This window comes from Mytilus trossulus, chromosome 8 (genome assembly GCF_036588685.1).
Source record: "Mytilus trossulus isolate FHL-02 chromosome 8, PNRI_Mtr1.1.1.hap1, whole genome shotgun sequence".
NCBI lineage: Eukaryota > Metazoa > Mollusca > Bivalvia > Mytilida > Mytilidae > Mytilus > Mytilus trossulus.
In genome coordinates, this window is record NC_086380.1 from 53,199,833 (window position 1) to 53,209,903 (window position 10,071).

Sequence of the window (10,071 nt, forward strand, 5' to 3'; positions counted from 1 at the left end):
ATATTGATGTCTCGGGATGATACGACATATGATACGGATTTTGCCATGTATTATCCTCTATGTATCAAAACCAGTTGATAATATTATCAATAAAATCGTGTATTATAATTACATAACAAAATTAATGTAAATGTAGTTATAATATAATTTTAAAATATATATATAATTGAAATGTAGTATTAACACGACAAACACACTGTAAAAAAAGAATAACATTGAAATAACAGATAACACGTGATAACCTTGGGAATTCCAATTTATCATCAACGGTATGTTTATGCTATCTTCACAAGAGATGTAATGCAATTAACATGCCGTACACTTAATTGGATGAACTATCTTTATAGATGTTTACAAGTTTGTCTTAGAGGTTATTGGAAACACATCCGTCGTACTATGTTATAATTGTCTTGTACATACTTAACCCAATAATGTTTACTATTTTCGTATCTATCTCAAGTGTGTAAGAAAATACACGTTCTGTTCTTATAAGTAAAGTCTATATAGTTTTTTAAACAAACGTTGAAGTTTCTATATCAGTTGGAAATATATATCAGAAACAATTAGCTTTGAGAGACATACTGCAATGTTTTATGGTAAGTCATTATCAGTGTTTATAGTAAACTTGATAAAAATGGCAGTTGTTATCTTATAGTTCTTTTTTTTTTTTTTTGTCGTTTGTGGTTGCACTTCATTGTTTCTGTTGTGTTGTTTTCCTCTTCAACAGTAGTATATCGCTATTCAAAATTCATAAATTGATTGAGAGAAAAAAATCCAGGTTACAAAATAAAAACGATGGAAACACATCAACTTTATAACAAACTAAACCGCGGAAAATACATCAACTACAACAAGACATTAGTTTTACAATATAAAAAGAAAAATGGAGTGTGACTGCTAATGAGACAACTCTCCACAAAAAAACAAAATGACAAAGAAATTAACAACTATAGGATAACCCATGGCCTTCAACAATGACCAAAGCTTATACCGCATAGTAAGATATATAACATGTTCGTTTAAATGTTCAAAAATTTGTCTGCAAGATATACCTATATCAGTAATGTTTTTCAAAAACATAAATAAAGGCAACAGTAGTATACTGCTTTTCAAAACTCAATGATAAAAAATAAAATCGGGCATCAAACTAAAACTGAGGGAAACGCATCAAGTACAAGATGAGAGCATCTACACAACATTAAAATGCAACACAAACACAGAAACGGACCAATCACTAGACAAAATCTGATGAGAACAACAAATATAACATCAAAACCAAATACATAAGATTGTCGTAAAAAACGTGTATATCATCGAGTTAAAAACTAACAGCTTGATTTTAAGTAACTGCATGTACTAACATTATGAAAATACGGTCAACTTATATTTCCATAAGAAAAAGATGTTTCTTATAATTCTATCGCAATAAAGAATAAAGAGATGTTCTTCACTGCATAAACTAATCGTAGATTTTATGTGCGCCTGACGTATGGTTCGTCTACAAAACAATCATTAGTGATGCTCGAATCGATATTCGGGTGAATAGTCCTTAAATTAGACGATGAGTTGTATTGCTTAAATTTGAGTCATGATAATGTTTCCGTTCATTCAAGACAAAAGTTAATCTATGTTGCTTTCAAATATTTAAGAAACACAGACAGTAAACAAATATTCCACTCAGGAAGTCTAGGTTGTTGTTTGTGCAATGTTCTTAGAGGCGTTATTAACGTTTACAATCGCTAATTGCAATTTGTTGATCTTTTATCATTAGTTCAAGGTGTTTCGCGTATCATTAGTTCAAGATGTTTCACGAGGTTATTTGGTAATATTAACATCCATCGGTAGGGTAAATCATAATGTGTGTCAAGAAATCGCAGGAATCGTTAAAGTGCCCAAGAAATTTGAAAATCAAATAATTACATTGATAAATGAAAAAAAATTTACTCAAAATAATCTTTTCATGGATGAATTATAAGAAGATGTATCAAACAGTCCCTTAAAGACACAATATATAAAAATGATAATAAAAGTGGCATTTGAGGTGAGCAGATGCTCTTCAAACAAACATTTCTTTTGTTTAAATACATAAAATAACTTTTTTCTAATTAGATGTATATTACTTAAGTTTAAACTTATATTCAGCTTTTATTCTAGATTAAAAAAAATCTTAATTCAAAATGTTACAGTATATTCGGTCGTATATGGACATAGTTTTCATACTTTGTATTCCATAATATACCATTGTGCATTTATTGTAAAATACCTGAAATATTTCACAGTCGTGTTAATCATAAAAATATTAAAGATAAGTGCATATAGCGTGTACGTGATAAACCTGCACACAACTGTTGTAATATAATCTTAGTAAAAAAAATTGAAGCCAACACATCCATTGGCATAAATAAAAGCAAACGTGTCTCATTGGCAATAATACCACATCTTCGTTTTTATATGTAGAATACCGCTGTTTGACAGTCATAAATCGATTGAGAGAAAACAAATCTAGGTTACAAACTTAATCTGACAGAAACACATCAACTATATAAGGAAAACAACTACACAACAGAAACACTAACGTGCAACAAAAACAAAACACCAAAACTAGCTATCTTCATTTCAATTTTGTTTTAGCATAAATACAGAGACATAATATTTGAATTGTTTATTTCTTTGCAGATGCTAAAAGTGGTAAAAGACTAAAATAGTTCTCAACTACGCAACGTGTCAATAACCTTATAATTCAGTTAGCCAGTTAATGCTTTATAAAATACTCAAAGGTGATCATCTTTAGATATGTATAGAAAATATGTATCAGTGATTTTACTGCAATTATTGTGTGTGATCTTATCTATACAGTCGATTTATACAAAGAAGGAGGAGATAGAGAGACTACAGACAGAAATTGGTAAGCTCTCCCGTCAAGTTATGCTACAACAATTATTTATAGAAGAAAAAATTCGAAGTGACGGCGATTCAGGTTTGAAACAAACGAGAATTATAAACGTTGGAACAAAACCGTACCACTTTCCGACAACGAGATCAAAACGGGGAGTTGCAGCCATTCATGATCACTCCCATATGAAACGTACAATCGGTGTCGGTGAATTTGTTGCCGTGTTAAATGGAGTTGAATTCAGAACACGACATAATGATCCTGAACTACGCATGCCAAGTACTACATCAAACAATTTCTTAGAAACTGAAGAAATACCTTTCCCTGATGTTCCACCTGAGGTAATACAGAAACCCACTGAGGCTGAACAGGTACAAGAAATGCGCGAGTGGTTTAGGGCTTTTAATAATCAAAATTACACAGAAAGGGACTATCGCAAATATTTCAAACCTGTTCTGTGTTATCTAGAGGGAATGTGGGTCTATGATAACTATTCTCATATGTTGGAACCATTTTTAAGTGACAGGCATCAGTTTGATGCAAGCACTTTTTATGACCTTGAAGAGAAAATAATGTTCACATCTTACGGAGGACGAAAAGACGGTCTTGAAAATTTTGGATGGCTACCAAAAACTATAATTAATATTGAAAATGGGAAATCCCCATTATACGGCCAATGGATATATAGAATTGTTTGTCATCCTTTGAAGCGTGATCTTCCATTAAACCGTTTGCGCATGGCCGATGATTTAAGCTCGAGAATGATGTTCCTACGTTCAGAAGAGGAGGAGATAAAGACTAGACGTGCCCGTTTTAAACTAAATCAACGTGACAGTAACGTCTGGAATGAAAGATTCAATCAAAATACCGCTTTAATTGACAGCTTAATGGGTGAAATACCCGGATTAGACAACTATGGCGGTAACTTGACAGACGAAGCGTTAAATCTTCCAGCATATAGTGCTGATGGTAAAAACATGAAAAAGAAAAAGTTATTAAACAGTGCATATTATCATCGATTTTGGGAGGAGATTCGACCTGATTACATGCGTTTATCGTTACGAAAACGAGCTTTTTCTGACAGCAATCTGTTTATGTCGATGACATCACAACCACAAGTTGGAGGAAAAAGTTTAAACTATTGCACGAAAGAGGAATCATTACAGAACAAACCTTGTAAATATTACAACCAGCGATGGTCATATGCTGTTCCATTTGAAATCATATACCTTAACCCACTTAGCAATTGGAATCCTTATAATATTACCTACAAAGGTCATTACAAGAATGACCCGGAAGCACAATACGTTACAGAGAAAGGGAAACGAAATGGCGGTAATGATATTCATACAGCATATAATGGTACAAATAGTTGGTATTTTTTCCAAACCCCACAAAGTTTTTATAGTGGAAAAGAAAGGAAAAGGGGAAACGCGGGAAACGGAGGCATCGGTGTGTTAGATCGAACCGGAAAAGTCAGATATACCAGGTCAGCAGGTATTCGGGTATTTCTTCCAGAAATTAAAGATATAGGGATCATTCGTCAGAGATACCCAATCATGCCACTCTACAGCGAAGGTAACGCCGCGTATAAAGAAATGGAATCTCTAAAAGACATAGTTTTGGAAAATAACAAATATCTGAAAATGTTCCACAATGTACTTGAAGATGAAAGTATTGAAAAATTGAGAAAGAAACAGATCAAATTGTCTATGAAAAGTGGGATAACGCTGATAATGTCAATGGCAACCATATCCAATCCGGGTCCGCATACTCATTATATTGATTTATCAGCAGAAAACGTCAAAGCCTTAAAATCGAATAAAAAGTTAAATGTTAGAAGCAGTGAGGATAGTGGTCATTTTCATCGTGTTAAAATTATCTACCGACCACATCTTAGTAATCCATTCGTTATGAAACGGTGTGACAACAAAAGGAAATGTTGGGATGGACATAAAAAGCTTTACCTTGAAAACGAGGCGCAAATGCCGGAAGTCGAAGAAGCGGGAAAAGACGTAAATGAAGACGAGAGACCAGAGAGTTATAATGAATAAATTTTACACTAATATTTTTCTGGATCTGAACACTAAAAAATTGCTCTACAGAATATTTGATTAAGATGGCATTTATATGTATGTTGCAATTTGTTATACCAGCTTATTATGGGGATAAATCATTTTGACTGTGGCACTTGTAGTTTTAATGTAATTTTTTGTAAACGTGCATAGCTCAGTGCATGCGAACAAGCTTTCGGCAAATTCGATAACGGGAGGACAATACTTTAATCGCAATACACTTCTGCAGATTATGATAAAATAAAAGTTAATGTATATAACAAAAATTTGCAAACACTGTGAATATACCATTGAAGTATATAAACATTTCAACTGAATCCTGAAAATTTGATGTTTTATGAGACTAAAATAAGTCTCTGTATAAGAGGGCCAAATGAAGCTTGTGTGTTATTCTTAAGAAAGGTATACGAATCAAACCTTCTTATAAGTTGCATGCTGGGTTTCACTTCACTTCATCTACCATGAATTGAATATGAAGGCATCCAAGCAAGAAACAACATATAAACATATGACAAATACAATAAATTCTTTCAAATTACAAAGCAAACTCATCGATTAAATCAATATTGCTATTGGTTTGTGCAATTTGCATTAGACATCTGGTTTGTAGAAACTGGAATTTGCAAAAGGGTCATGAAAATATTATGTGTATTCCAAGGTAATAAATAAAATAGCCTACTTTAAAATGTATATTCAAATAGTAGCTGGACATATACCCTTTAATATTCACAATTATCCAGCATTGATTTCAACTAACTTGTGCAAGAATGTACACACAATTACATATTGTTGATAAAGTTAGTTTAAAATCATCATTATCGTCTTATATTTGCAGTCAATTGTTTCAGATCAAAAGCAAACAAAAATTCGTTAAAAATCTTTTGGCGACCACCGATCTGAGGTTCACATATTGCTTTTCTTTTTTTTCAAATTCTTTTTTATTCCATGGATGTGTGATGAATAGTGAATTCGTCGATAAGTTTAGCAGTTATGGATGCTACAAAAATATAAGCATGTGGAACATGTTACTCTAATGTTGATAGGTAAAAAGTCATTACGTCTCTACTTTATACATTGGTTACATTGTATTAGTTTCCCTGATTCCAAACCTTTACTTTAGCAGGTATTTTTTTTAGGGTGGTACAAAACACTTCGACTAAAATTAATTTGTCTCGCTTACTTTTAATAAAGTTTTGACAAAATAAGTACCTTGACCCTTTGACAAAATATTTGTAAATTTGACAATTGTGCGTTTCAGAAATCTTCTGTATAAAAATTGAAAATACTAACAGTTAAATAAATTCAAAATGATTCTCTAAATTTTAATATTCATAGGTTATTGTGAACTGAGTCCATATTTGCATGTTTTAGGTTTGATATTCTATTTTTCTATAAACATCGATTCTCTTTGATATTTTTATCAAAAAACGAAATTTTCAATAAAAGTTTGAACGTGCGTAAATGTGTGGGTGAAAAATAAAGAAATAAGGACAGGTTTGGGTAGGCGTTAATTTCTCAAATATTTCATTAACAACAACTCTTTATTTTTATTCTAATACAAGTTTTATCGTTGTTTATGAAATATGTTAACAAATTGGCTGGTAAACAATAAGAAAATAGAAAAACAACATATGATAGAGATAAGAAGATGTGGTATGAGTGCCAATAAGACAACTCTCCATCCAAATAACAATTTATAATAGTAAACTATTATAGGTCAATGTACGGTCTTCAACACGGAGCCTTGCCTCACACCGAACAAGAAGCTATAAAGGGCCCCACTATTACTAGTGGTAAACCATTCAAACGGGAAAACCAACGTTCTAATCAATAAAAAAAACGAAAAACGAGAAACACGCATAAACAAATGAAACTGCGAGCTACTGCTTACTGATGATATCCCCGCCGTAAGTGAATAATTTTTATAGTGTACAAATATGCAAGTCTTGTGTTATCGGGGCATTTTATAGCTGACTATGCGGTATGGGCTTTGCTCATTGTTGATGGCCGTACGGTGACCTATAGTTGTCAATGTTTGTGTCATTTTGGTCTTTTGTGGATAGTTGTCTCATTGGCAATCATACCACATCTTCTTTTTTATAAGTGTTCGGTAAACAGGAAGTGATGAATCTGAAAACAAATCAAACGGTATAGCTGACTTGTGTAAATCATAAAACCAAATTTAAGAAATCCTTGTATTGTAGTTCCTGAGAAAAATGAAAAAAAATAACTTGGCTATCATGTGCAAAATCATACAAGTGTTTGGTAAACAGGGAGTTGCTAAGTGATGAATCTGAAAACGTATTGACCATCATAGCAGAGTAATAAAAACCCTGAAACCAAATTTCAGAAAACCTGAATTGTTGTTCCTGAGAAATATGTAACAAAAATTTTCAACTTGGCTTTCATCAGACAGACGGACAGACAGAGGTAAAACAGTATATCCCCCTTTTTCAAGGCGGGGGTATAACATGTATAATTACATAAACAAACCACAACTACTGTACATCAAATTCCTGACTCAGGGCAGGTGCAAACATTTGCAGCGGGGTTAAACATTTAATGGTACCAAACCATCTCCCTTTTTCTGAAACAATAGTATAACATCACAACATAGAAAAACACACAATGAAATATCAATTGAAAGGCTCAACTCAATAAAAAAACGTAAATTAACAACACATGAACGAATAAATTTGCGATTTGAATGCAAATGAAGTTAATAAAATATAAGGGACAAACATTTAAGACCAAAAAGCAAACAAACAAGTCCAAACAAAGCCATGACAAGACACCACCGGGAAATATATAAAAATCCTCAGAAATTGATCACTTTTGAAAAAAAAACGGTTTCTCATAATATATTCATATTAATATATATGAATCCATATTAATATGTCTGATTTGCACTCCAGATTTTCTGAGAAAGAAACAAGTATTTTATCATAAAATATGCATTCCAGTTTATTCGTAACTTATTTGTGCTTTGTACAAAATGACTAGCTGTTACTACTCAGGTTGTTTTCTTCGTTATTTAAAGCAATGACATAGTAAAAAATATTTTTCTGGTACTGTACTTCAAATCAATATTAACAGTATGTGTTACCCAAATTTTTGACAATCTTAGGGGAGGGTGGGGATCCCGCTAAAATGTTAAACCCCGCCACATTATTTATGTATGTGCCTGTCCCAAGTCAGGAGCCTGTAATTCAGTGGTTGTCGTTTGTTAATGTGTTACATATTTGTTTTTTTATATAAATAAGGCCGTTAGTTTTCTCGTTTGAATTGTTTTACATTGTCTCATCGTGGCTGATTATGCGGTATGGGCATTGTTTATTGTTGAAGGCCGTACAGTGGCCTATAGTTGTTAATGTCTGTGTCATTTTTTGATTCTTGTGAACAGTTGTCTCATTGGCAATCATACCACATCTTCTTTCTTATAAGAAGATATGGTATGAGTGCCAATGAGACAACTGTCAATCCAAGTATTTCTGTTTGTTTTGCCCACAATATTGTCAATATTATGGAATTCTATGAGACTGTCATACCAGTGATATGATCAGATAGCTTTAACTCAGATTTACTGTGCGTATTGTTGTGTTTTTTTGTTTCATTGGTATACGATACGGTTGAGATCCCAGAACACACGTTTTATCCCTCTGCATATTTGTACCTGACCCAAATCAGAAGTTTTTTTGCCTTTGCTAGTCTTGTATGCTTTAAAATATATACTATTTATATGTTTTGGAGTTTAGCATGACGCCCAATGTCACTGATGAACTGGTACACTTTTCTATGTAGAGGTCTGCTAAGGACCACCTCTGGTTCCGGGATTTTCTCTCTTCGTTGAAGACCCATTGATGGCAGAAGACTGTTCGCTGCTCTTTGGTTGGGTTGTTGTCTCTTTGGCACATTTTAACACCAGGTTTTATTCGCCGCTTCTACATAAGGCCATGACCAACGTTGTTTTCTTTTAGGTTGTTTTCCTCCGACTAGTAGTAAAACCCTCGCAAAAGTGGGGCATCCGTTCGCTGTGCGGGATGTACAAATGTTTAGATACGTCCGGTAAGTTATATCAAATGCCACGTGTAAAGATTGTCCGTAAGTGACCTGTTGCAAAGGTAAGTTTCTATCCCTATCAAATATACCCTCATTTATCGTGACAGTCTAAATTTTTCCCGACCTTAACCCCTGACGCCTCATTTACAAAACCTACCTTTTGTATCTATTTTCAAGATGTTCTCGTTCTAAATATGCATGAAGTATTTGCCACTGAACGTTTCGCAACCATCAATGAGTCTGTTCGCTTGATGTGTTTGAGGTTTTGATTTTTATCAATCGAAAAATCCTGTTTGAATTGGAAGGTTTTCTATGAAATTTAGCTGACAACACAATCTTGTAAAATGGCATTGCTTTTTCAACTGATTTTTATAGTTTGTTCTTATGTTGTACTGTTATACCACTGTCCCAGGTTAGGGGGCGGGTTGGGATCCCGCTAACATTTTTAACCCGACACATTATTTTTGTGTGTGTCTGTCCCAACTCAGAAGCCTGCAATTCAGTTGTTGTCGTTTGTTTATGTGTTGCATATTTGTTTTTCGTTCATTTTTTACATAAATAAGGCCGTTAGTTTTCTCGTTTGAATAGTTTTACATTGTCTTATCGGAGCCTTTTATAGCTGACTATGCGGTATGGGCTTTGCTCATTTTTGAAGGCCGTAAAGTTACCTATAGTTGTTGATGTTTGTGTCATTTTTGGTCTTTTGTGGATAGTTGTCTCATTGGCAATAATACCACATCTTCTTTTTTATATCTACTTTTAAATATTGTTCATTTATAATATAGAATATGTCTTTATATCTTTTTCGCCTCATCATAATCTGCAATTGTATATTATCACTTGGCTAAAATTGAAAGTTCAAGATTTCAAAGACGACCCTGACTGGTGACCTTAACGGGAAATACTTTTATAATCAAACACTTTCGGAAAACTTCCTAACCGTAACATACATATAATGTATATGCAAATTTACCCGCTACATAAATAGTTTAATCACGCTACAGTGAGTTGAAAACAGATATTCAGAATACATTAATATGCAAT

At 33.2% G+C, this 10,071-nt stretch overlaps 1 protein-coding gene across 1 annotated transcript; it reads left to right on the forward strand.

Annotated features, from left to right (window-relative positions):
- Positions 1–477: 477 nt before the first annotated feature.
- On the forward strand, positions 478–5,852 carry LOC134681132 (uncharacterized). Its single transcript, XM_063540581.1, has 2 exons — positions 478–596; positions 2,677–5,852. The coding sequence occupies exon 2, from the start codon at positions 2,794–2,796 to the stop codon at positions 4,945–4,947; it is 2,154 nt and encodes a 717-aa protein (XP_063396651.1). The 5' UTR covers positions 478–596; positions 2,677–2,793; the 3' UTR covers positions 4,948–5,852.
- The last annotated feature ends 4,219 nt before the right edge of the window (positions 5,853–10,071 follow it).

What these genes read in the sequence shown, in the direction of transcription:
- LOC134681132 (XM_063540581.1), top strand. Translation starts at nt 2,794, where the DNA reads ATGTATAGAAAATATGTATCAGTGATTTTACTGCAATTATTGTGTGTG.